Consider the following 26203-nt stretch of genomic DNA (forward strand, 5'->3'; position numbering starts at 1 on the left):
GGCAGTCCCCTCACGTCCGACCGGACGGAAGTACTAATCCGCTCGGGAGATTTCAAGTCGTGTGCTCGGATGAAACTGTTCACAGTATTACTGCTTGATGCCTTCGGCCGAGCGGCTACCCGCTCGGCCATACGACCCTGTTCAACATGAGTGTCGGAACCCCGACTCCCCGTCGGGGTGTCTTTGCTTCCGTTCGGAACTTTCGGCCGGTCACCCCAATCTCTATCCGCTCGGCCAAACCTCTGGTTGACCTCTTACCTTTCAATCTTCATATAGCGTTGACTCTGCTTAAAATGGGGGCCCATCCTTATTGCAGGATCAGTATCTTTATCAATCCGTCTCTAGGTTAATAGGAAAGAAGTAAATTATTGATGACTATTAATTATCAATGCAATGACCAAATTACGAAAAAAGATATGTCAGAACACGTTGAGTTTGGATCTTCCTGCTACTTAATTATGACAAATTCTATGCAATCAAGGCAGGTTCATACAATCAATAATCTTTATATAACGACATAAAATCTAACGATCTTAAACAATACGTGCGAATACTTTAATTGTTTCACTTCAAACCATTATTTTATTAATGTTTTAATATTTATCTTTTTGAATATATTATTGAATTATATATTGTTATCCCGTGTAGTCGAGTTGGACAGAATTGCTTTATTGGAAACGGTTAATTTTGGGGGAGTTTATTTATCTGAACATTATTTTATCGGACGAGGATTAATTTTGGTATAGTTTATTCCTGATTAAATATCCTTCTAGATAGGAGACCGTTCGATAAATAATTTATTTCCCTTTATTTCATTAGGACCGCGTGAGGGGTGTTCGAGACTAACACGAAATCATATATTTTTGCTTCATTGAATTAGATATTGTAATAAACTAATCTCATGATAAGGCTTAAGCCATCTAATTTCATTGTTATCTCGATTCGATAAATAAATTAATTACCTAGTTTTTAGAGTGAAAAGTTTAAATTTATATAATAATAAATTATAATAAAAGTACTCCTCGTGATCGTTTATACCCAAAGAAGACAGGAAGAAACATGCTCCGAGTCAGATCAAAAACAAAACAAACAGAGAATTCTTGGCAGCTGATACAACGAGACGCTACTTCCTGTTTCTCAACCCCAAACATTAATTATGTGTTTTTTAAATACCTCTAATATCAAATACCATTGAGATTTTTTATTTTACCATCGAAATACCCCAAACTCCAAATTTTTCTTATTAAAGGAGACACAATATTTTGTTAACGAAATGCAAAATTTTAAAATATTTTTGAAGCAATAAAATCATAGAAGCATTTTGAAAAAGTTTTTTTAGTTGGTAAAGGCCATTGATTGCAGTCTCTTTCAGAAGAGGAAACAATGAAACAATAAAAGAAAGCAGATTTTGGACCGGCCGGCTCTGGGCTCTTCTTTAAGGTTCATTGGTTCATTTTATTTTTTCTGAGCGATGTAAATTAAATTAATCTAGTAATTTTTTTTTTGCCCGTTAAATAAATTAAACTAACTGTGCAATTGCGATTTCTTTTATATATATATATATAATATTTAATTAAAATATTAAATTTATTTTTGTTGGTGGCAATTTTAGCCTTCCGCTGCCGTATCATGTTCCTTCCTCTTCTGTTTATCTATTTGTTTAATTGGCATCTTTCCATGGCAGGAACGGCCTTTTCTTCCTGCCTTTCCCACTGTGGTCCACTTCCTTTTTCGTTGTCTTCTATTTAATCAAGCCACAAGGCGACTGCACCAAAGGATCGAAATCCCTCTTCGCCTCTTCTTCTCTTCTCGGTTTTCATCAAGGATTTGGGGGGTTTCCGGAGCCATGTTTCAGAGCCAGCTGGTTCCCAGGCCGCCATCCTTCAGAGGCTCCCTCAAAGCCCTTGAAGCAGACATCAACCATGCCAACACCTTGTAATAGTCCCGCTCCCTCTTTCATCTCTGATATGTTATTTTTTCCCCCAGTTGTTTAGTTTCAGTAATCAAAGGGTGGTTATCAAACATTTGCCCCAAATATGTGATTTTGGAATCGAATCGAGGGTTTTTATGAGTAGTTTGGGGGTTGCAGGGCGGATGCTGTTCAAAGAGCGTATGGTGGTGCTTGCCTTCAGATGAGGTTGTCGTGTAGCCCCTTGGCGCCGTTCTTTGTTTACCTAATGCAGTGGTTGGACTGCACTTGTTCTTATGCTCTAACTAGCCATTTAGGGCTTTTTCAAATACTTGTTTACAAGGTACTCTTCTAACTACTCCTCACATAAATGTTGAAAAAGAAATGACTTTGAGGACGTGCAAGGTAATGAAAGGGTGAATCTTGCAGGTTTATGCAGATGGCGTGACCACCATATCTACTTTCGAAAGAAGGGCGAGTATTCGAGAATTCTATGGTGCGTATTCTGAAGTCAAGTTCCTTTTTTCGTGTGCTAATGATTCTTGAAGCACATAGTTTTAGTGTCTTACATATCTTGACTGTCTTGAACTAAAACTACAGGTATCATATTTCCTTCCCTTCAACAGCTTGAAGGTAATTTAGCAGAGAGAGAGCTGTCAAAAGAGAAAGTCCGAGCAAAAGAGATAGTTGGTAGGAAAAGGGCAGAAGACTGGAAGAAAATTTTCAATAAGGATTCAGACCGAGATGATGAATGTGGCATTTGTCTGGAAGTTTGCACCAAGATGGTGCTGCCAAACTGCAACCATGCCATGTGCATGAAATGCTATCGCGACTGGTAAATGCTTTGTTTGCATCTGTGTTATCAACTATTTTGGTTTTTATGTTTGCTAAACAAGTTGTGAATATGCTTTTGCAGGAATGTGAGATCTCAGTCCTGTCCCTTCTGTAGAGGAAGCATTAAGAGAGTGCGCTCAAGAGACCTGTGGGTGCTTACGAACAAGAGCGATGTGGTTGATACAATGACTTTGGAGATCGATAATTTGAAGCGCTTATACAGGTATATAGATAGTTTGCCACTGATCATTCCAGATACTCTTTTCTTGGTTTACTACGATTATGTAGTATGATCAGGAGATTCGAGGAGAAAATTGTACAGATTGCTAAAAGCCGACCTTTCCTTGTGGATTGGGTCTGGTAAGAAAAAAATATTCCAACTTTCACACTTCACATGTTCTACTATGGAATAGAGTACTACTTTAACTCTCCCTAGAATAATGCAAATAAATTCTGTACTTGGGATCCAAAATGGCATTTTCAGGGACCTGAAAAGGCTTTGTGTAAAGGGTAAACAATTATAAAAAAGTAATGCTAATGACCTCTTGATTGGGCAGTTCTGTGATTCCATTTTCTTTGTTGAACTCAAACACATGGTTTTAAATCTTGTGTCGTTTCGCATGATGTTCGATCAAGCAAGATGTTATATTCCAGACATGGGACAAGGTGCCAGCAAAGGCTGAGATGCTGGTACGCCAGAGAACTTCGACAGAGGCTTCCAGAAGCAATCTCAGTGATGTTTTTGATGGTGATGACTTTGATTAGCTCCCAGGTAGGTTTTCTTTCTCCTCCTTGTGTGATTTCAAACCCTTAGCTTACAGCATAACCAAATTTTGAATCCTAGCTCATGGTGGAAAGAAGAAATGCATTATTTGGTTTCAAAATCTCACTTGCAACTTTAGGGGTGATTTCTTCATCCTCTTCCTTTCTTTGTGCCAGTTGGCACCACCTTCGGTTCTCGACACCATCCATAGTGTGGCATATGTTTTCGACTAGAGACCGAAACCCTGATTGAGAGAACTAGATTTGAACCTTCCTTAAAAAAGTTCTCCGAAGGCTCAATGCTTAACACATACTTGGCCAATAACTATCTTCATAATCTCGTTAGGCTGCATAATTCTTGACAACAATTGGCAAGCGAGAGATGCTCTACAGGCTTCTGCCCACAACCAATCTAATTCCTTTTTTCCTGTGCATGACATGCCATTTTAGCAGAAAGAATAGTCTAAAACAAAATTAAGTCATATCTACACCTTTTATTGCACCTTGGCTATGTGCTATTATCACGATGAAGACCATTGATTATCAATATAATCTACTAACTAATAGTTAAGGATCATCATCTTCATAAGCTGTGCTTGTCCAAACTATTTGATGCTGGCTACATAATCCTTTTCCTTCATTGATCTATTATTATTAATAATATTCAAATTAGTTAATCATTTGTAATTACACGAACTAATTTTTGCTTTATTCTCCCTATACACCTTATTCTTCTACCATAGAATTTGCTAGTCGCCTTTAAATATGTTCATGCTCTGTACAATTGCAACTTATTATCTATCATTTAATTCTTTATTGAATCTACACTTAATTATTCTCAGATATTTAATTATTTATTTATAATACTTTTCTAATAATTTCACACATCTGATGCAACATTCTTATCTCCACTACCTTAACCTTCTGCAAGTATTGCTTCCTAATAGTGCATCACATATGGATATCAAATAGTCAATTATCTTCTGTATAATTCCAACATAGACATGCTTCTTGTTTGCCCTAAATTGATTAAGTACAATTGTTTGCCCTAAATTGCAATTTTAACATTTGTGATGGTCACCCCCATCAATAGAGCTAGAAAGATTTTTCTTCTCTTCTATTCCATGGTAAACTCCTTGCACACCAAAATTTCCCCATGTAATATGAGACCTCAAACCATGAATACAAGTGGCAAGTATGATGGCATATATAACTGCTTAGGCAGTAAACTATCCACTTTATATTGAGTGCATCTTAAGTCAGTCTTTGCATGGACCAGTACATACCTACCAGTGTGTTACAAGACTTCAAGCCTATGGTAGCATATAACTGCTTAGGGCTTCCTAGAAATGCTGAATAATAGACTTCACAGAAAAAAAAAAATCAGTTTACTTTCTTTTTCATATCAGATTTGGCTTAATTAATCTCGACTAGTTTGTTTTAACCAAGATACAGAAAATCAGTTGTCGATAGCTGAGGAATTGAATTCTTTGGTCTTTCTTTCTTGCCCACAATCTTATGCAAGAAAATGTTCATATAGGCACAGATTTACTTTTGAGTGTGTTATTCGCTACTGACTTTTGATGAAATGTTGTTAGGCAGGAAGTATTCTTTCAACTTAGGTATATGAACTGACGCAATTAGAAAATAGTATGGATCAGTTAACTGGAGAAGCACAGTCTAATGCTTCCTCATGCAAGTCGCATTGATTCTAACTTGTACACGGGATCAGTTCTGAATTCTGATAACCATGATATCATATATTTTTTTTTTTGAAAAAAAAACAAATAGAAAAATTATCTGGACATGTGAGATTCCTGATAAGGATAAAGGAGTTGTTGATCAATCATCATCAGTAGCTTGCTCAGACTTATTTCCTCGTTACGCAAGTTTGATGGAAGCATATTTTTGGAAGGAATAATACAACCCCTGCCTCACTAACTGTTTGTATAAGTCGACTTGGTGTAATTTTAACTGTTTGTATGGTCGCATCCTGTCATTGTGCGAGGAGCTCAATTAAGTTCGAATTCAACTAAATTGATAGTTTTTATTGGATTTCAATTCCGCTTCTTGAAAAATAATTTAAAAAATTCTAATGTAATTTATTTGGATAAGGTTTATTTATCGAAAGGGAAGGAAATTGGAGAAGGAAAAGAAAAAAAAGAAAAAAAAAATTAGAAGTTTTGTTTACTCGATCATCTTATTTGTGGTTGGTCGACGATAAGGATTCGAAGAGGAAGAAGACAAACGAATGGGCATTTTCGTCCTTTAGCGTTTTGTATCTCCTATTCCGTCGTTTGTCCAATCTCGATCCGAAGCAAATCATCTGAATATTTTTTCCCCCTCTTTCTAAGTAAACGTAGGGGAGCTGGTTGTTTCCTTGTGCATTTCCTCCCCTCCGCCGCGAAGGTCTACGAGAATTGAGACTAAACAAACCCGGCGAAGGAGCGAGCCCATCCGGGTCACCCCCGGTCCGGATTGGGCCACGTGTAAACTCCATAGGGATTCAGTACATCCGAAGAGCCTCTCTCTCTCCTTGACGTGTACAAGAAACCGAAACCGCCTTCTTGATCGGTGTATAACCACTGCTCTCGCTCTCTCTCTCCTCGATCTCTCTTCGCTGGCTTCCTCCTCCAAATCCACTTCGCCGGAGCGAGATCGACCGCCTCCGGCAAGATCCGAGAAGAAAGAAAACGACCAACAGCCCCTCCAATAAGCCTTCGGATTCCTTTGGCTTTCTCCCCCGCTTGGCTCGAGATCCCGGAGCCAAGCCCCGATCCAGGTGACTTTCCTTCGATGTCTGATTCTTTCTCTCTATGGATTTCCTCTTAGTCTTCTCCCTGCGTATTTTAGCTCGGTGGATGAGGTTTCGTCGTGGTTATGTGTAGGCCGGTGGAGCGATCGGGGAGAAGAGTATGACCTCGCCTAGGAAAGAGGGGTTCTTGACGGAGGGGCAGCGGGAGGCGCTGAAGCTTGCTGCTTCCAACGCTGATGCGATTTTATCATCACCAAGATCTCCTAATAAGCTGGTGCTCCCTGAACTCTACAGCAAGGCTGGTGGAGGCGGGTCGAGATCTCCTACGGCCAGCGGGAGACGTGTGCGCCGTTCGCACTCGGGGAAATTTGTGCGGGTGAAGAAGGGTGAGTCTGTTACTTGGAGTTTTCGGTGGGTAAATTCAGAACTGCGCGAAACTCGAACGGATACTAAATCTAAATGCTTAATATGATTGTTATTTTATTTTCTGCTAGAAAGAGGCACGCCTGGTAATTATTCTGCGAATCTATGAACTTGATTTTTAAATAAACTCAAAGCTAGAATCTACGAGGTTGGATTGAGAATCTGAGTTTTGATGGATTGTCTATACTTCCCTCTTAACTCTTAAGACAGTTGAGTCACCTATCGACAGATAAAGATGTAGTTTTTTCGGAATGAGATTTTTGCATAATTCACTTATTTATCCGATTTATTAGAACTCTGGTTGACTAATTGAGTACGAGGAATGAAACAAGCTTTGACTGCGTGAAAATCATGAATGAATCTGGAAACATCCAGACTGTTTTCATTCCTCATATAAACAGTCTTATGTATCCAAACTGCGACTCCTGTTTTGGACATATAAGTTTCTTGTTAATGAAACATTGAGGGCCGAAATTGGAAGGTTGTTGCCAGACATTGTTCATCTGTCCATTGTATTGTTCTGCAAATCTTTTCCTCATCTGTGAGTGTTTACTTTGTCATTCTTGACATGATTTGGTTCCCTGAACATAGAAGGTTGTAGACTCTAGTTAATACATCATGGGAAGCTAAAGGCTGAAAAAGCAATTATGTCACTATTCTGCAAAAAGGCGCGCACGACTGATGTTCAAATTGCTTCCATATTTAACAAGCCATGAGAAAAAACACTCAGCTTATGGTTATAAGGCTGTGGCCAATGCCTGCGTTTGATAGAGCGAATACAGCCAGCCAACCTCATTCCCCATACAAGCCAAGAAATGATGCCGTCCGTAACTCAGATCTTAATCTCCAATATTTCAAAACAATAATGATATCACAGCTTGTTGGCTACACTTTCTAATGCATTTCTAATTGTTTGTTCATTGGCATCACACATTAACGTGAGGATGGTACATCCTGTCTTAGTAATGGTTTTATTTTGTCACAAGTCATATCTGTTAACCTACAGAGGAATATTTGCAAATTATTGATATGCAAGATCCTTAAACAGTCTGAAACATCAACTATGCATTTTATCATATACCTACAAGTTTCTCGCTAACAACAAAATTATCATCATTTCCATGGGATAGATATTGTGCAATCATTTTTTAGTTTTCCCCATGGTAAGATTTTCCTGAATATCCTAGAAGCCTGGATTCTATTAAAGTTGCCTTTCTAGCATGGGCAAGATCGATACATTTACTTTCAATCTCAGTTAATATTACATTTTCTTGAATGAACTTTTCTATTGTTCATTACTAAATCAGTAGAAAATCAGTTTCAATGTGATTATGTCTGTTTATAGCTCCTGATAAATACCTTTATGAACTGAGCGAGTTCTAGTAGATTTTGTTTGACCTTGAAGATTCATTGCTATTTCTTTTCTCTTGTGAGCTCGTCATTTAATGATTATATCTTTATTCCTAAAACATTTTTTTTTTTCATTTCATGTACCACTTTATGCCAACAACATAAACTTAATAACTGTCTTCCTAAATTGGTTAATGGTTGACTTAATGCGGTCATGTTAGGTGCCGTAATTGCTTCTATGACTGGTGTTTAATTTTGCTGCCTATGTTGATTCTAGGTTTGTATGATGATGTCATCCTCCTTGATTTTTATTTTATTTTATTTTCTTGTAGATGCTTTCTAGAGAAGTATGGATTAAAAAATGTAAGAATTAGGATAATCTTTCTCAATATAAGTAAATTATTGGTAGGAAATCATGATCCTATCATCCAATTTGATGACCACATACCATTAAGACTAGGGGGCCAGGCCATGATTTTTTTATTTGTTTTTTTATAGGTGATTTTATTATGGATAAAAGGTGGATGTTCATTTTCAGGAAAATTAACCAAATATAATTGGTCTAATTGAATGACTTTTATGGTTTATCTGTCAATCTCCTACTACATTCAGTGCTGCTTAGACAATCTTCTGACATGTTATATTTTTCATTGATAAGTGATTCAAGTTATGTTGAATATGTTTAATATGTCCAATTTCACCTGATCGACTACTCTAATAAATCATATGTTGTATCTGCCCATCTACCAAGCTACCACCTCCATCCATGCCAAGCTAATTGCCTCTCAAGTTCTCTGATGTTACAACACAAACTGTTGCACCTAAGCCAATACAACAATTGATGTAGAGAACTTGGATCTTAGTTAAAATTCAACACTAACGGATGTATCAACCATGCTGGTGTAAAACAAACTTGAAAAAAAATATTTTTTGACTTATAAATTACATTCAACTAAAGCAAGACTTCACGAATTTATTAGTACCTTTTGTTTGTGAAGATTTATTATGAAATCTTGACTGGTCGTGGTCGTCTTTGGAAATATTCTGGCTGGTACTTCCCAAGTGACTCTATGATTCAGTAGGTTGCTTGAAGCAAACCCTCATGTTTTTCCTACTAATAGAATGCTATCAATTGTTGCTTCATATATCTTAATGACAGGATAACCCTATCTAATGTTCTCAAAACTTCAGGTCCTAAATCGTAGACTATGGTGGCTTTAATTCGATAAGTTTGAAGCACATAACTAATGCCCATTGAGTTGTACCAATTTGTTTCTTTTTACTGAGAAAATATTCAACTGGTAGGCTGACACTAATGTTTACTTGAATGATTTTATTTTATACATTTTAAGTAGCCTACTCTGTGCCATAATGTGTTTACTAGACACTAGGTTCATTTAGGCTTATTAATTTCTATAATATGGTAGGAATTCCCTCCCCCCTCAGTTGATTTTCTCATAGTTCCATGTGTTAGTTCTACCTCTGATTTTTGGGATTTTGCTGGAATTGTACATGAGTAGCCTTGATTAAACTCGATGAAGTTTCTCGAGTTCTTGATATTTAAAATATCATGCATGCTATTTCTTTGATTTTTATATGTCACATATAGAAGGATGAATGGATTTGTTTGGTAACTGTATGGTTTTCCGTAATTGGTCAATAAACATTTACGTCATGCACCATGTACATTTGAATGATTGTCGTTCTTTTGGTGTGTTTTTAAAATTATTTATTCACCTACCATTTGGCATGTTCTAATTTCTATGATGTGGTTGTTGATTTAGATGGTGCTGGTGGTAAAGGTACATGGGGCAAACTCATGGATACCGATCCTGGTTCTCGCATTGATCGGAATGATCCTAACTATGATAGTGGTGAGGTATGAGTTCATCTGTTTAATATCTTTTTTAATGTCCACATGACTACTTTTACTTCATATGCATGCATAGAATATATTTTATCCTGGGCACCCAATTTTGGGCACACGGACCAGGTTTGGGCCGGGTGCCACGAGCTATGAGGGTCACCCACCTTGGTCACCCAAATTGGGTGCCCAGGGTAACAAATCTCTCTTTCTCTCTCTATCTATATAGCCCTAAGGATTATGGTGTGGTAAGGACGCTCAGTTGTCTTCCAAGCACCCATGGTTTGATTCCCAGTTATGGCGTATTTATACGGATTTTTACTCCAAATGGAACTTGCAACTAAGGGATGTTGGGCTTCTGTGCCGCCTGCTGCTAGTGCTTCCCGAATTATTCTGGTAGCGGTAGGAAATTTCCGTGGGACCGGGCCGGTCACCCCAGGCTCAACGTTACCCAAACTAATTAATCATTTTATATATATCCCATTTATGATAGTGGAGAGGTAGAAGTCCACCTTATTTAACATCGTCTTTTAGGTCACATAGACGATCTATTACTTTGTATGCATGTATGTATCTGTATATATGTTTGTGTAGTGTTTTGTTTCACATTCATTAGTTTCTTGGTGTAATAACATAATTTTGTGCAGCACAAACAAACATGTCTGGGGATAACACTTCCATTTGTGTACACTTATGCAATTTCAGGAACCATATGAACTTGTTGGTGCAACTATTTCAAATCCCATAGATGAGTATAAAAAGTCTGTGGTGACAATCATTGAGGAGTATTTCACCACTGGTGATGTTGCATTGGCTGCCACTGATCTTAGAGATCTTGGATCTGCTGAGTACCATCATTTATTTGTCAAGAAACTTATTTCCATGGCGATGGACAGACACGATAAGGAGAAAGAGATGGCTTCTGTTTTGCTATCTGCTTTGTATGCTGATCTGATAAGTTCGTCTGAGATTAGCCGAGGGTTCTCTATGTTACTTGAGACTGTTGATGATTTGGCACTTGACATCATTGATGCAGTTGATGTACTGGCCTTATTCATAGCCCGTGCAGTTGTTGATGACATACTACCTCCTGCTTTTCTCACTAAAGCAAAGAGGACAATTTCTGAAGTCTCTAAAGGTTTTCAGGTGATTGAGACTGTTGAAAAAAGTTATCTCTCAGCTCCCCACCATGCTGAATTGGTTGAGCGACGATGGGGTGGTACCATTCATATTACCGTTGAAGAAGTCAAGAAGAAGATCACAGATTTGCTGAGGGAATATATTGAGAGTGGAGACACGCTAGAGGCTTGTAGGTGCATAAGAGAGCTTGGAGTCTCATTCTTCCATCATGAGGTTGTGAAACGAGCTCTGACTCTAGCGATGGAAATTCCAACATCTGAACCTCTTATACTGAAGCTGTTAAAAGAAGCGGCTGAAGAATGCCTAATCAGCTCTAGTCAGATGATCAAGGGATTCTCTCGGCTTGCTGACAGCCTCGATGACCTATCTCTGGATATTCCCACTGCGAAATCCTTGTTCCAGATGATAGTGCCAAAAGCAATTTCTGATGGATGGCTTGATCCGTCTTTCTTGAAGTCCAATGATACAGATCAAGATCACAACGACAATGGTGATGAGAAGTTGAGGAAGTACAAGGAAGAAGCTTCTACTATCATACTCGAATACTTTCTCTCTGATGACATACCAGAACTTATTAGAAGCCTTGAAGAATTAGCTGCTTCAGAGTATAATCCTGTTTTCATCAAGAAACTGGTTACACTTGCAATGGACCGGAAGAACAGGGAGAAGGAGATGGTCTCTGTATTGTTATCTGCACTTGCCATGGAGTTATTCTCTAGCGATGACATTGTTAATGGATTCATCATGCTGCTCCTGTCTGCGGAGGACACAGCATTGGACATTTTGGATGCCTCAAATGAGCTGGGGCTATTCCTTGCAAGGGCAGTAATCGATGATGTCTTAGCACCCCTCAATTTAGAGGAGATTTGTAAGAAGCTTCCTCACAATTCAAGTGGGAGTGAAACCATACGCATGGCTCGCTCACTTGTATCTGCTCGACATGCCGGTGAGAGACTCCTTAGATGCTGGGGTGGTGGCACTGGCTGGGCCGTGGAAGACGCAAAGGACAAGATAATTAAGCTGCTGGAGGAATACGAGAGCGGGGGTGACATTGGAGAAGCGTGCCAGTGCATCCGTGATATAGGAATGCCTTTTTTCAATCATGAAGTGGTGAAGAAAGCATTGGTTATGGCAATGGAGAAGAAGAAAAATGATAGGCTTCTGGACTTGCTGCAGGAGTGTTTTAGCGAAGGGTTGATCACCATTCACCAAATGACGAAAGGGTTCTCTAGGGTTAGAGATGGGCTTGAAGATATTGCTCTCGACATTCCCAATGCAGACGAGAAGTTCAAAGCATACGTGGGCCATGCTAGGAAGCATGGATGGCTTCTGACATCCTTTTAGGCGTTGTATCTTTCATGCCAGATGCAGAAAGGCATTACAGTCTGTTGTAGAAACAACTCCTTGCTTCTCTCTCTCATGTGCCGTTTCACGATGTTGTCTTTCCTTGGTTTAATTGTTAGTATAATACAGTGGATTAGAATCAGATCTTACATATGCATCTTGTGCTTTTAAGATAACATTTTGGTTTGTTCTTCGAGATATGAGGTTTAGTTGGACATTTTAGTGTGGTCGTAGGGCTGCCAATTTCATAAAGAGATGTGCATAGTTTGTCCGTAAAGCTCCACAATCAGCTTCGCTTAGAAATCTTGTTAAATTATGTTTCTAATGCTGGACAGGTCGCCTCAAATATGCATATCTCTTGTCACATTTCCTTGAAATCAGAAAGGTACTTATTTTGACCTTTTTCTTATAGGGGCATCAAATTAGTGTACAAATTTACAATGTATATTTTCAACATCTAATAGAATAACAGATTGTAGGAGAAGAAGCGAATGCAAGTTTTGGCGTAAAATAGATAAGACGACCAAACTGGCTTCACCATATCGTATTGGTTTGGTTCAAGCTGAATCAAGTGGCTCAGGTATCAAAAGAGCAGTTTAAAGTTAGATTCTTTAAAACACCATTGTTACAATATTCTTTAACATGGTTTAGTGAAGATAAATAAATTTTATAATATTAAACTTAGAATATATTTATTATCAATTTTCAACTTGGCCCCTATAGCTCAGTGGTAGAGCGTCAGTCTTGTAAACTGAAGGTCTGTAGTTCGATCCTGCATGGGGGCATTAGCGGTTTTATTTATAAAAAGGAACCTGTAGGGACATTTTTGACGCATTAAAATTTTAATTTTGCGTCAGAAAAATAACTAATTGACAATGTTGCAATAGCGACTAATAATCCTTGTCACATTTTAAAAATTTTAAGATATTTTTAATTAATTTTGAATATTTAAGACTATTTTTTATTTTATATAATTATATCACACACAATACGTGTACTGGTTTTAAGTAAAAATATATGGGTTGGATTTCTACCCTGTGCAAATAAACGCAGTGAGCAAATTATTTTTTTATTGATGTCAATTTCTTTATAATATTTTTAAAATTAAAAATAAATTATCTATTTTATTAAATTTAGATAATTAATTTTTACTATACATTATATTATTTATCATAAATTTTTTATTATATTTATTTTATTATTATTTTCTTTTTTTTATTTTATTATTATTTTTTTCTCTTCTTATGTAATATTTTTAGAATGAATAGGATAATTGATATAAATATTTTTACATAAAATATAAAAATTAAATTAAATTTTATATTTAGAGAAATTGACATCGATGCCAGTGATCTATTTCTATTTTTCGAATTTATTAGATGATTGATAAAAAATCTTGTAAAAAAAATATTAATCAAGTAAAATTAATACACAAAGGGGGCATCGTAGAGGCCTAGAGGAGCATTATATTTAGGTGGCGTTTGGTTGATAGGAATGAATTTATTTCTAAATTTTGTGTTTGCTTGATAGGAATGGAATTAAGATTTTAAAATGAAATCCAAAAACTTGAGTGTTGATGAAACTCACCTCTTCCTTCTTTTGATATGAATGAGAATGAAAATTAAATTTTGGATAAAAATACCCTTAATATATTTGTTCAATTTTTTTCTTTCATTTCACTCTCTCTCCTTGTTCTTTCTTATTATAATTTCTCTCTCCTCATTTTCTTATCGTACTTGCTCTCTTAACAAACCTTCTCTCTCATAACATATTCTCTATCATTTTCTCTCTATATTATCTCCCATTATACACTTTTTCTCCTCATTTTCTCTCTTTTTATTCTCTTTTATCATACTTTCTCTCTCATTATACACTCTATTCTGTTTTTTTTCATTACAATTTCTCTCTCCTCAATCTCTCCTATCGGGGGCGGATCTTCTTGTCCCGATTTCCCTGGTCCGCCCCTGGTCCGCACTGGTGATATAAAATCACCCGCACGTGTAAAACATGTGCCACGCTCCAACTTGGAAAATCCTCTGCAGCCAAACCCTACGTTGCCTGCAGCCTCCCTCCGAAGCCGTGTCCCTCCTGCGACCTCTCTCCAGCGCTGAAGCCCTAGCCCCATCGCCTCCCTCCAGCGCCGGAGCCCTAGCCCCGTCGCCAGTTGCCATGATTTGTGCTGCAAAATCTGCTTTGTAAAATCTGCCTGATATTTACAAAGGGAGATCTCAAGGAAGTCAGTGAAGAGGTTGCCAAGTACAAGATATCAACGAAACCTTTTAGCTGGTGTGATGCACTATCGTTTGCACTCCAAACCTTATTTCTAGTTTGGTGGGGAAAGTTCTTTTATTCATGTGTGCGCTAATAATTTCTTTAATACCTAAATTTCTCATTTACATGCTATCATCCTTATACTCAACTGATGATGCGGTGGGTTGAAATAAATTGTTTAATCTATTATATTGTTTGATGCTCTTTAGTTGGTCTTGTTATCTCGCTAACTTCAATATACAATGAACTTGCCACAGCGTTTCAAATTAATGCCATGGTAGTTTATCTTGTGAGAGCATTGGTTGATTCTCTCCATCCTTACTGATTTTGTTTTTTTTTTCATAAAATGAATACTTTGGCAATTGCCTCAGGCCAGAATAAAATGTATTAGTATTTATAGATGCTTCTAATTCTGTATATCTATCTGTACAGCTGGGAGCTCCTGCTCGTGTTGGACTTGTAGCACCAATTGATGTTATTGTTGGCCTGATATTTACAAAGGGAGATCTCAAGGAAGTCAGTGAAGAGGTTGCCAAGTACAAGGTATCAACGAATTATTGAACACTTTTTTTTTCCAACATAATATGGTTGATTTCATATTCAAAATGTTTTTTATTGCTAGGCGATTCATTGATTTTACATTTGCAGATTTATTAATCTGATGCCGCTTTTGTCTAAATATTTATTGTTTGATGCGAATTTAATCTTTTTTTTTCCACTGGAACTATATCAAACTATGAGTTGTCCTTGTGGTCACTTTGTTACTTTGTTTTAGACCAAAATTTACACCATCAAACTATGAGTTATCACTTTGTTTTAGACCAAAATTCATTGCTTTTTTCAGCCGGCTCAAAGTAATTATTATGGAGGGTGAATCTACGAGTTGTCGTCATTTGAATTTTAACGAAAATGAAGCTAGTCGGGAAGGGGACTTTGATGTTATTGATGAAGGTAATAAGATTCATATTGGGAATGTATAGAGTTTCAATATATCAAATTTTACTAAATTCATTTTTCTTTGTTTGTTTGATTTTATAGGCTTAAACATTGAAACAGATTTTGATATACCACAAATGGGGTTGGAATTCGATACAGAAGAAGATGCATATCAATTTTATTTGTCATATGCTAAAAAAGTGGGATTTGGCATAAGGAGAGGTAAAATCCACAATGATAAATCCGGTAAATTACTTGATAGAGTTTTTTATTGTTGTGCCCAAGGCAAAAGAGGAAAAGACAAACGAGATATTTATGTCAAAGCAAGTCGTGATGAAACTAGATTTGGTTGTGAGGCTAAAATGAAGATTAGTAATCGAAGAAGAAGCAAGTTTACTGTGGTGCAATTTGTTAAAGAGCATAATCATTATCTCTCAAGTTCAAACAAAACTCACCTATATAGAAGTCACAGAAATATATCTTTTTCTGCAGCGAAACAGATTGAGATTGCAAGTGATGTGGGAATCCCCCCAAAAGCATCTCATGATCTTATGGTGAGACAAGTAGGTGGGAGGGATAATTTAGGATTTATTCCTGAGGATTACAAAAACTACTTGCGATCCAAAAGAACAATAAATATGAGAGTTGGGGATACAAGAGGTGTATTGGAGTATTTGCAGCAAATGCAGTTTGATGATCCTAATTTTTTTTATGCTATTCAAGTTGATGAAGATGATTTGATTACTAATATTTTTTGGTCTGATGCTAAGATGAGAGCTGATTATGCTACTTTTGGAGATGTTGTTTGCTTTGATACAACCTACAGAAAAAATAATGAAGGTCGGCCAATTGCTTTGTTTGTGGGTGTAAATCATCATAAACAATCGATACTTTTTGGTGCTGCTTTATTATATGATGAAACTAGTTTGACTTTTGAGTGGTTGTTTAATACATTAACTAAAGCTATGGGTGAGAAAAAACCAATCACTATTCTTACAGATCAAGATGCAGCAATGACAAAGGCATTAGCTTCTAGATGGCCTGAAACACATCATCGTTTGTGCATTTGGCACATTTATCAAAACGCCGCCATACATTTGAGTGAAGTTTTTTCTCAATTTAGAGACTTTTCTAAAGATTTTGCCTCTTGTGTATATGATTTTGATGAAGAGGAAGAATTTATTTTAGCATGGAGCATGATGTTAGCCAAGTATGCACTTGAAGACAATGATTGGTTGAGGCGCATGTACAACATAAAGGAAAAATGGGCTTTAGTATATGGACGACAAATGTTTTGTGCAGATATGATTACAACCCAAAGAAGTGAGAGTATGAATAGTATTGTCAAAAAATATGTCATTTACAAACACAAGTTTTTAGACTTCTTCAATCACTTCCAAAGACTCCTTGATGATCGTCGATATGAGGAATTGAAAGCTGATTTCAGATCAAGTACAACTATTCCATCTTTAATGTTTCCAATTGAGATTTTAAAGCATGCTAGTGAAATTTATACTCCTGAGGTATACAAGTGTTTTCAACAAGAGTGGTGTTTATCTCATGATTCTAGTCTTGAAATTTGTGAGGATGTTGATACATTTACAAAATATAAAGTTACTCCTCACAAAAAGAGAAACCATCATATAGTTACACTTGATAAGAAATCTGAAAAAATTGAGTGTAGTTGCAGAAAATATGAATTTGCTGAAATTTTGTGTTCTCATATTCTGAAAATATTTACGTGGAATAATATCATGAAGATCCCAAGTCAGTATGTACTGAAAAGGTGGACAAGAAAAGCAAAATTTGGATATTTTGGAGTTAATGATTCAATGACCAACAATGCTAGTTTGGATCCAAAAGTACTTCAAAACATGCGATACAAAGATTTGTGTGGGTTGAATGTTCAGTTGGTTACCAAGGCAGCAGAAAGAGATGACACTTACAAGGTTGTTAAAGATGTTATGTTGAGCTTGTGTAAGATGGTGGATGATAAGTTGCAAGTTAATGAATCCAATATCCAACAATCAAAAGTGAGCCAAGAATCTTGGGAATTTGATTATGGTGAAGGGAACTCTACTGGAGTGAAAGGAATTAAAACCAAGAAGAAAACAGTCTCAGGTAAAAGGTTGAAAGGTGGGTTAGAGAAGAATTCAAGGAAAAGAAAAGCATCGAGTAAAACAAATTAAGCTTCAACGATTGTAATGGTTTCTACTCCATAACTTCCAATTTTTTATTTATTTGGTATTATTTGTTGTTAAATTTGAACAACTTAAATCAATCTTTTTTTTTGTATACACAGGGTGTAGATCAAACTATTTCCAGCATGGCCAGCGTACAATATGACCGGATCAATCAGCAAGTTAGTATTTGTTTGACTTTCTTAATCTAAGAGATTTTATATTAAATTATATATTTTTTTTGTTTTAGCCTATAAATTCCGTGCCAACAATTGGTAGCTCCGGTGATAGTGTTAGTCTGACCGAGACTCAATTTCCACCGTTATTAGCATCACAACTTTCTCAAGTATTTATTTTTAATACAAGTTCATAATCTTTTATTAGATGACCTAATTTAATACTGGATGGGTTTAATCAGTGTGCTCTGAATGAGTTTAATGCATTACTTGATGGGCTTTATAAGTCCACAAATTCTTTTATAAGTTTAATGCTTTACTGGATGGGCTTTATAAGTCCACAAATTCTTTTATAAGTTTAATGCTTTACTGGATGAGTTTATATTGCTTTACGGGATGAGTTTATAATGCTTTCTTTGATGAGTTTAATGCTTTACTGGATGAGTTTATAATGCTTTACTATTATAATCCTTTTGACTTGTTTTTGACTTGATAATGTTTTACTATTATGTCATAGGTGCATCAACCTTTTTATCTTGGTTATTTTCCGACAAATTACATGGAATAATACTACAAAAGGTATGGTGACTTTTTTCCTTCGGTTTGGTGATTAAAGTGTGTATGTAATGCTATAATTTCAAGTATTGTGCATTTTGTAGTTTTTGTAAGCTGGAGATTTTTGATGGGCTGGATTTTGTGAAAACTTATGGATAAAGAATCAAAATCGTGGTGGAGCTAGTTTGGCTTTTCCGAGTTGGAGCGTGGCACATGTTTTACACGTGCGGGTGATTTTATATCACCAGTGCGGACCAGGGGCGGACCAGGGAAATCGGGACCAGAAGATCCGCCCCCCTCTCCTATCATACTCTCTCTCCTTATTTTCTCTCACCACACTTTCCTATTTTCATTCTTTTCCATCACACACTCTTTTCTCAATTTCTCTTATCATACTTTCCCTCTCTTCATTTTTCTCATCACACTTTTTCTCTCAGCACACTTTCTCTCTCATCGTACTTTCTTTCTCCTCAATCTCTTCTCATTTTCTTTCATCATACTTTCTCTCTCATTATACTTTTTTTCTCCTTTATCTCTCATATCACGCTCTCTCTCACCACACTTTCCCTTTCTTCAATTTTTTCCCATCATATTTTCTCTTTCATCACATTTTTTCTCTTATTATTCTCTCTCATCATAACTTTCTCCTACGTCTAATTTTTTCTTTTATTTTTCTTTAAGGGTAAAAAAGAAAATTTAGGTTCATTTCGATTGAAAATATTTAACTAACTAAAAATTATTTTTAAGAATAATACAAGTTCATATTCATTCTCATTCTATAATACTATAGTACTTATTCTTATTCTAATTCCTAGGAGTCAACCAAACTACTATCATACTTGTTCTTATTCTAATTCCTAGGAGTCAACCACCTTAATCAAAATTAGTTGAAAATAAAACGGTGGTAGTTATGAAATGGGTAGTAAAAATTATTGAATGCCAATTTTAACAATAGATCATTTAAATTAAGACAAGATAAGTTGGTTAATCATTATTAGTTGGTTAATTACACGAAAGATATATTCTATACGTGAGTGCAGTATATATAAAGATAGATGCTGTTATCATTAAGGCAATAAAATAGTTAATTAATTTTTTTTACTAAATCCAAATAAAATAAATTATAATATCCTATTTACAAAACTCTTGATTTTCCCATTGATTTTCTTAAACTTAATAGGTTCTTTTATTTAAAAACTCAAATTTAATATCATAAAAAATAATAAATATTTATTCATTTTATTTAAAAAATATTAATATGATATCAAGATTTTAAACAAATAAATTAAGTGTTTATTAGAATTTCTTAATTAATAGATTTTACCTACCAATTTAAGTCCTTAATGCTCTAAATTTTATATTTGTTCACAACTTACAACACAAAACCAACCATCAAGAAAAACAAATATAATTGAATTTGACAATGATTATAATCAAATTTATAAAAAAGAGAAATATATATTTAGTAAGATATGCATTGAAGAATAAATTAATCTTTCTTTTATCCTTTATTCTATGTCATATATTTCTCAAGGAAAATAAAGATAAATTAAATAAGTCATATAACATATAATCTGGAATCAATCCAATCCCATCAAAAATTTTTATCCGCCACTAAAATAAATAAAAAAAATCTCACAAAGAACAGTCCAAAACCAAACATCCCTTAATTACAAGTTCCATTTAAAAGAAAAATCTCTACAAATATATTATAGCTAAAAATACCATGAATATCTAGGTGACAATTTATATCCCCAAGGACGGAAAATAAGGATACAAACATACACTCACCGTGCAGTATATAAAAAATGTCCACAGATCAATTCAAACACCTTGTAACGGGCAACAAATTCCAATAACGTAGAATCAAGACAAGATAGTCATGTAGGGTTTCTAAACTCAAATCACAGAAGTCATTCAAGAGAGAGTAAACTCACTGCTTGTAAGCTCAATTAACAAAAACTAACAATTTAATTTCATCTTCACACTTCTTGGACGTTCAAACCTGCAAGCAAAGATAAAGATCATTTGCACAGTTACTAAAAACAGCTATTGGTACATATATTCAATAGTTATCTAAGAGAAAACATTGAACAAATTCTAACAGACAGTAACCCAAGTGAATTCTTGATTAGCCCATCCATTTTTTTTTATTGTCTTAAATCAACTGCATAGAATAGTAAAAGTTGTATATGTGTAGATGAGAAACGTTAGTATGACTCCCACAACAGATTGATCCATCACTAACTTTTGTTCCATGAGTTTTGAGATATATAATTTCATTAATTTATCAGACCAGATACTGATTATGCGTACAAACTAATTTCTATGTTAGTTCAGCCTATACAAAAGCAAAATTAAAATAATAGATTAGTGCATATCATGCTACTAACATTCAAGTGTGTGTAGGCATAAATTACTCTTATTATTTCTAGTACCATGGGAATCTACTAAGGATCAATTGCAGCTACAGAATCCAACCTGGGGGAAGAGATTGTTTCAGCTTGTTTGCCTTTTCAGAGTCGAACACACAAAGTGTGTATAGATACTTGGAGCAGCGGACCTTGAACTTGACCACGTCCTTGCTCCTCTTTATCTTAACTGACCTTGCATCCTTCCTTCTGGCAGTAAGAAGGAAATCCTTAATCTCATGAATTTGCTTTGGCTGCAAAATACATATATTTTTTTCCAAATTTAGCCAACAGAAGAGGAAAAAAAAACAAAATTTGCACATCCTTCAACTTGATCACCAAATAAAATCCGCTCACTAGTACCAAAAATTATATCTCAATCATTTCATCCACACAGGTAGTAGATACCAATAGGAATTTATCAACAATAAACTAATCCAAATCACAGACTTGGCCAAATCTAGTGAACATTCTTCTGTACTGACTGGCTTAAGCTACTCTATACTAACTATGACTTAAGCTACGTCAAATTCAAGGAAAAAATCCACTAGAAATAATGGAATCTAGAATGTGAAGAACACAAGCAATAATGAAACAAAGCCATGTTACAACTAACAATACACAAATCAGAGCAAAATACTGTTAACAGGGAATAAATTTCTTGATTTAATCAAAGGATGAACAAAAAAAAACCACCTTTGAAGGTTTTTGGTGTGTCACCTCGATGATCCTCGTGAGAAATACTAATTTGAGGTGACAGGGAAAGGAGTGAACGTCAATCTCATTATAGAGCGGCAAGAAAGCAAATTATAATTTCACGGCTGGGCTCCCTGACATAAATACCTCTGAAGAGGAATGCCCTAATGGTTTTCGTCACAATTGTTATAAACATTTAAACTTATGATGATACTGAGTGAGATATCATACCTAGGTTTCAAAATTGCATTGAGTTTTTTTGAGTGGTCAATAATCTGGCCATTTCATTCAGAATCTAAAAAATATTGAATTCGCTCCAGTATGGTGTGTCCCATGAAATGGGTCTGATGGCATATATTGAAAAGTGAAGCTCCAGATGATCCCTCACCCCAATTCGTCTGCTAGTCTGTATCCACTCTCCGGGAACAAGAGGAATTAATCACCTAGTCTCTATTCTTATGGGTTAGTATTCATTTTAACCGGTTTCTGCATGACCACAGCAGCTAACCAGGGCAAATCAGTTTTTACTATGAGATTTCTCACACCACAGTCCTAGACGATGCCTAAGCCTACCTAGGCATGCAGCTCTGTGTCAAGTATGAGCATCGGTCCTACCTTGTGTTCATTGAATGCAGATACCCATGCAGCTCTGTGTCAGGTATGAACATTGGCCCTACCTTGTGCTCATTGAATGCATCTACCCATGCAGCTCTGTGTCAGATATGAACATTGGTCCTACCTTGTGTATGAATACATCTACCACTCTTCCATTTGAATCCAATAGTGCCTACCCAAAGCCTGACATCATGGCTACATCCATGTGCAACTGTGGCCGTGATCTGCATTCTTACCCCAACGGAGGAGAAGAATCCAGTTGGTGACTCGTCGCTATACAATATTTCATTGTCATTCCCAATATTACACTGCTTCTCCAGAGACAATCAAAGAGCACATTGTAGTAAAAATATGTGCTTGTTGCGCCACTTACACAACTTCAATCTCCAATTTCAAAAATCATGGGTCATCCAATCTCTTTCTATCTACGGAGAAGCAAACAGTTATTTTGACCCACTCCTGCATGTCATCGGTGACAAAGGAGCTTGAGAGTTCATTCAGCACTAATTCAATCCAAATCTCCTTTGAAAGAGCATCTATCCAAATCTCACGTAAGAACATTAGCATGAAAAAAAATGCTACAGAGCAAAGTAAATTAACAAACAGATTCAACAATGATAATACACCAAACTAAAAGAACACAACCACTACTAATGCAAGAAGGCCACAATACAACCAAACAAATCAGAAAAAAGACGAAAATGAATTAGATCTGGGAGATATATTGAAGAGCGTATAATACAAGGAATATCAAACCACTGCATTTGACGTCCTAATGACAAGCAGAATGGTTGAATTATCGGAAGCAATACAAGTTACTACAGAATTACATAAATAGCTATAATTTTCTAAACATGGAGCCTAAACAGATTACACTTCGATACCTATCTATCATCATGTACGTAGGCAACAAGAGCAGATATCTTTATAGCAACAATTCAGATTGATTCAAGACGACAAATCCTAGCATTAAGAAAGAAATACACGAAGGTAGGGATTCAAGGACACCTCACCATCTCGCTCTCCTCTCACTGCTATCTGCTGCTGCCCTCTTCGGAGCGTGGAGAAGGCCTTATAAAGGGTCGCTCATTTTGGATCCGCAAAGAAAACCCTAACAAAGTCGAAGATCCGACGGTCGCGATTTCTCCGTACTTCTCGATTTGATTCAACCGGCAGCCAATGAACTATGGCCCAATTAAAGCTCGATCGGTATTTTTAAAACCGGGTCGAACTAGCCGCTTCAAATCGGATCGATAATGAGTGAGAAATAGTATGGTCTCTATGTATATACTTATGTTTATATTTGGAAGATATGTTAAAAAAATTCTCCTCCCTAATGAATTTGACTGTCGGTTATAAATTATTTATTTTTATATAATTTAAGGATGGAAGATATATTTTTTATCTATGCTAATATTACGAGATAAATTTTTTTATAATTTATCTTTCTATATTTATCAGTGAGACCAATGATCCTAGAACTTTTCAATTAGTCATCATGATAAATCGAAAAAATACTCGCAACGAACAACCTAAGAGCTAGTCATTTTTACTTGCATATCCCATTTGAAAGAATTTGTTTTACAAATTTACTATAGTTGAAATTTAAATCATAAATATCTAAATAACAATTTAAATATTCTACCATTGCACCAGCTCGGGACATAGGAACGTTCTACTCAGAAGAAGCTTAAATCGGTACATTGATAGAATATTTGTGTTTCTATATATTTAACGGTTTTGGCAGGCTGTGTAACGGGCCCTCTGGGGAAAACCCGGACGTTATAATGGTCATGTCCCTTGGTGGAAAACCGGGACGTTATAGTGGTCATATCGAGTATCCGCGATAAGATGTTCCATCAGGGCATTACCCGTCATTTTAAGACTTCTTGTTCTTCAAACGATCCGAGTTCTTGCGGCGATGGCGGAGAGCTCGGATTCGTCGCCGTTAGGGTTCCTGTGGAAGCACCTTGAGGAGGTGAAGGAACACTGGAGGAGCAATTTTGCCTTCCTGGACTATTACAGGAAGTCCTTGGGGCGCAAGGAGCCGCTCCCCAAGTGGACCGACGCCGATGTCGAGGAGTTCATCGCCTCCGATCCAGTCTATGGCCCGCAGGTACCCGCTTTATCTCCCGATATTATGGATTTTCTCCCTGTCGGTGAAGGCTATTCTTTTTTCTTATCTCTTCTTCCTGGTGGCTTTTGTTTCGATGCCGTTCTTGTTTTGGGGCGATGAATTGGTGGCAGATTATCAGCGATCTGGTTTCGGTTTGTAGTTATAAATGTGAATCTTATTTATATTTGGATTTGGTGACCAAAAGGACCCGATTTTTTTCTGCACCTTCATTAACTCAACTTTGTCATCGTTTTCATCACTATGCTGACTAATAATGGTTAGTGTTTGCTATAAGGTATTCACACAATCCCCTTTTAACCAGACTAATAATTTGGATCTTTGACTTGTAAATTTCCGTTTACCTTGACGAGTTTCTGATTCATTATTTCTTTTATTTCATGTAAATCCATTGTGGCGATCGGGAATGCTGTGTTGCCATCGATTACCTGCCATGTTTTCTAGAATTTATATCGCCCATCCATTATATTGTCTTATTGGACGTATGTTTGTATATTTTTCTTTGAATATTGATCTTTAACTATATTGCTATAAGGCAATCTATGGATTCATATATTCAATTCTTACTTGACTGCTTCACCAATTGTTGGATAACAATTAATAACTGCATGTTCATAAGCTTGATTTTCAAGTGAAAAGGCAAGTTGAGTCATTTGTAGAGGAAGTATAAATGAATTAGAAGCTAACATCTGCCAGATCTCAATGGAGATGTGCAAAATATCTTAAAAGTATTTACCTGCGGTTATGAAGCTTCAAATTATCCATTTAGATGATGTATGGACCCATTTTTCTTTTCAGCTGAAAGCAATAAGGCAATCAAGAAAATATGCAGTTGCTGGAGGTCTACTTGGTGCTGCACATCTTGGTGGAGTTTCTTTAAAATACTCGAAGAGTCCACATGGTAATGTTTTGCAGTCATTCACAACAATTCCTGGTGTCAAAAATTTTTAACAGCATTTCATTTTCGATAACCAGTTCACCTGCATTCCAGATATGCCTTTAGTTTCTTGACCGTGTCAGACTTGTTGGAGCAATCACTTCTTTCCTAGTTCATTGAAACATGTACGTTTATATATTATAGGGGCTATCATGTAGTTCTTTGATACGCTTGAGGATTATAGGTTTTGTTTTGGCTACTGGATTTGGTGCTCTCTGTGGCGGTGTCCTTGGAATGGAAGTTGCTGAACATTGGAAGCAACTCTACAAGATTGATAAACAGGCTGCAAATCTCAGGTTCCTCTACTGGTGGGAGGACAAAACTTTAGGTCGGCGTTCTTTTCTTAGTGTTCAAATCTTTTAGTTTGATGGTAATTTGAAATTTGATAGAACAACTTATCTCTTGTTTCGATTACAAAAGGTACTTTGTTTATTCTTTATTTGTTTTTTGTTTCAACAGGAAGCCATAGGACCTGATGTGCCCTTAAGAGCTTCTGGTTGAGTTCACTCATAGCTCTGGTGTTTCCTTCAGGATTTGAATCGAGAAGTTCACTCATAGCTCCGGTGTTTCCTCAGGAGTTGAATTGAGAATTCTTCACATTTGTTTTCTGCTTTCGAAATAAAGTAGTAGCTATGATGAGTATGGCCAGTTAGACCATACAACTAGAAGTTTGTTAATTTTGTGCGGTTGGACCAATTTCTTGGTTACATGAATCTCCGTGGCAAATGCTTTGGCAATCCACTTGAGGTGTCTTTATAGTATCATTGCAGGGAGCTTAATTTTTACTTGCAGAGTTTGAGACTCATTTTGAAACCTGGATGATGTTTTAAGTGAAATGATTTATTTAATTCTTCTATTTAGGTGTGTTTGAAATTTACTGATTTAAATTATAGGTTCGGATTCATAACGGG

General features: G+C 36.2%; 5 protein-coding genes, 1 long non-coding RNA gene and 1 other non-coding gene across 11 annotated transcripts; 6 read left to right on the top strand and 1 right to left on the bottom strand.

Moving 5' to 3' along the window:
* The first annotated feature begins 1676 nt into the window (after positions 1 to 1676).
* LOC122012825 (E3 ubiquitin-protein ligase AIRP2-like) lies at positions 1677 to 6184 on the top strand. 4 transcript variants are annotated; one of them, XM_042569475.1, is made up of 6 exons: positions 1677 to 1935; positions 2090 to 2252; positions 2339 to 2405; positions 2510 to 2744; positions 2826 to 2966; positions 3380 to 6184. In XM_042569475.1, the coding sequence occupies exons 1-6, from the start codon at positions 1847 to 1849 to the stop codon at positions 3555 to 3557; spliced, it is 873 nt and encodes a 290-aa protein (XP_042425409.1). In that variant the 5' UTR covers positions 1677 to 1846; the 3' UTR covers positions 3558 to 6184. The 4 variants fall into 4 exon arrangements, with proteins under 4 accessions (XP_042425409.1, XP_042425412.1, XP_042425411.1 ...); XM_042569478.1 differs by having other exon boundaries at positions 1680 to 1935; positions 3384 to 3504; XM_042569477.1 differs by lacking the exon at positions 3380 to 6184 and adding an exon at positions 3041 to 3299 and having other exon boundaries at positions 1680 to 1935.
* Positions 6059 to 12579, top strand: LOC122012824 (MA3 DOMAIN-CONTAINING TRANSLATION REGULATORY FACTOR 1-like). The gene is made up of 4 exons (XM_042569473.1): positions 6059 to 6287; positions 6394 to 6646; positions 9818 to 9912; positions 10603 to 12579. Exons 2-4 carry the CDS (start codon positions 6421 to 6423, stop codon positions 12379 to 12381), a joined length of 2100 nt encoding a protein of 699 aa, XP_042425407.1. The 5' UTR covers positions 6059 to 6287; positions 6394 to 6420; the 3' UTR covers positions 12382 to 12579.
* A 515-nt stretch (positions 12580 to 13094) lies between these two features.
* On the top strand, positions 13095 to 13166 carry TRNAT-UGU. The gene has a single exon. It is a non-coding gene; the product is annotated as a tRNA-Thr (tRNA).
* Positions 13167 to 15078: 1912 nt separating this feature from the next.
* Positions 15079 to 15731, top strand: LOC122012148. Its single transcript, XR_006120147.1, has 3 exons — positions 15079 to 15195; positions 15497 to 15603; positions 15691 to 15731. It is a non-coding gene; the product is annotated as an uncharacterized LOC122012148 (long non-coding RNA).
* Positions 15732 to 16358: 627 nt separating this feature from the next.
* On the top strand, positions 16359 to 17777 carry LOC122010565 (protein FAR1-RELATED SEQUENCE 5-like). The gene has a single exon (XM_042567085.1). It carries the CDS (start codon positions 16359 to 16361, stop codon positions 17775 to 17777), a length of 1419 nt encoding a protein of 472 aa, XP_042423019.1.
* A 2524-nt stretch (positions 17778 to 20301) lies between these two features.
* Positions 20302 to 23326, bottom strand: LOC122012828 (60S ribosomal protein L38). Its single transcript, XM_042569482.1, has 3 exons — positions 23235 to 23326; positions 20981 to 21164; positions 20302 to 20504 (listed from the first exon to the last, which is right to left on the bottom strand). Exons 1-3 carry the CDS (start codon positions 23235 to 23237, stop codon positions 20482 to 20484), a joined length of 210 nt encoding a protein of 69 aa, XP_042425416.1. The 5' UTR covers positions 23238 to 23326; the 3' UTR covers positions 20302 to 20481.
* A 756-nt stretch (positions 23327 to 24082) lies between these two features.
* LOC122012827 (succinate dehydrogenase subunit 6, mitochondrial-like) lies at positions 24083 to 26148 on the top strand. Of its 2 annotated transcripts, XM_042569480.1 has the most exons (4): positions 24093 to 24337; positions 25154 to 25256; positions 25477 to 25620; positions 25752 to 26148. In XM_042569480.1, exons 1-4 carry the CDS (start codon positions 24143 to 24145, stop codon positions 25766 to 25768), a joined length of 459 nt encoding a protein of 152 aa, XP_042425414.1. In that variant the 5' UTR covers positions 24093 to 24142; the 3' UTR covers positions 25769 to 26148. The 2 variants fall into 2 exon arrangements, with proteins under 2 accessions (XP_042425415.1, XP_042425414.1); XM_042569481.1 differs by lacking the exons at positions 25477 to 25620; positions 25752 to 26148 and adding an exon at positions 25331 to 25470 and having other exon boundaries at positions 24083 to 24337.
* Positions 26149 to 26203: the final 55 nt, after the last annotated feature.

The sequence above is a fragment of the Zingiber officinale genome, chromosome 8A (assembly GCF_018446385.1).
Source record: "Zingiber officinale cultivar Zhangliang chromosome 8A, Zo_v1.1, whole genome shotgun sequence".
Lineage (NCBI taxonomy): Eukaryota > Viridiplantae > Streptophyta > Magnoliopsida > Zingiberales > Zingiberaceae > Zingiber > Zingiber officinale.

Bases quoted from the DNA above. Each gene is read 5' to 3' on its own strand.
- LOC122012825 (XM_042569475.1), top strand. From the start codon at position 1,847: ATGTTTCAGAGCCAGCTGGTTCCCAGGCCGCCATCCTTCAGAGGCTCC. The intron at 2,253-2,338 runs GTACTCTTCTAA...TGAATCTTGCAG, and splicing joins TTCAAATACTTGTTTACAAG to GTTTATGCAGATGGCGTGAC. The intron at 2,967-3,379 runs GTATATAGATAG...TGTTCGATCAAG, and splicing joins AATTTGAAGCGCTTATACAG to CAAGATGTTATATTCCAGAC.
- LOC122012824 (XM_042569473.1), top strand. From the start codon at position 6,421: ATGACCTCGCCTAGGAAAGAGGGGTTCTTGACGGAGGGGCAGCGGGAG. The intron at 6,647-9,817 runs GTGAGTCTGTTA...TTGTTGATTTAG, and splicing joins ATTTGTGCGGGTGAAGAAGG to ATGGTGCTGGTGGTAAAGGT. The intron at 9,913-10,602 runs GTATGAGTTCAT...ATGCAATTTCAG, and splicing joins CTAACTATGATAGTGGTGAG to GAACCATATGAACTTGTTGG.
- LOC122010565 (XM_042567085.1), top strand. From the start codon at position 16,359: ATGAGAGCTGATTATGCTACTTTTGGAGATGTTGTTTGCTTTGATACA.
- LOC122012828 (XM_042569482.1), bottom strand. The intron at 20,505-20,980 runs GTTGGATTCTGT...CTTTGCTTGCAG, and splicing joins GAAACAATCTCTTCCCCCAG to GTTTGAACGTCCAAGAAGTG.
- LOC122012827 (XM_042569480.1), top strand. From the start codon at position 24,143: ATGGCGGAGAGCTCGGATTCGTCGCCGTTAGGGTTCCTGTGGAAGCAC. The intron at 24,338-25,153 runs GTACCCGCTTTA...TTTTCTTTTCAG, and splicing joins ATCCAGTCTATGGCCCGCAG to CTGAAAGCAATAAGGCAATC. The intron at 25,257-25,476 runs GTAATGTTTTGC...TGAGGATTATAG, and splicing joins ATACTCGAAGAGTCCACATG to GTTTTGTTTTGGCTACTGGA.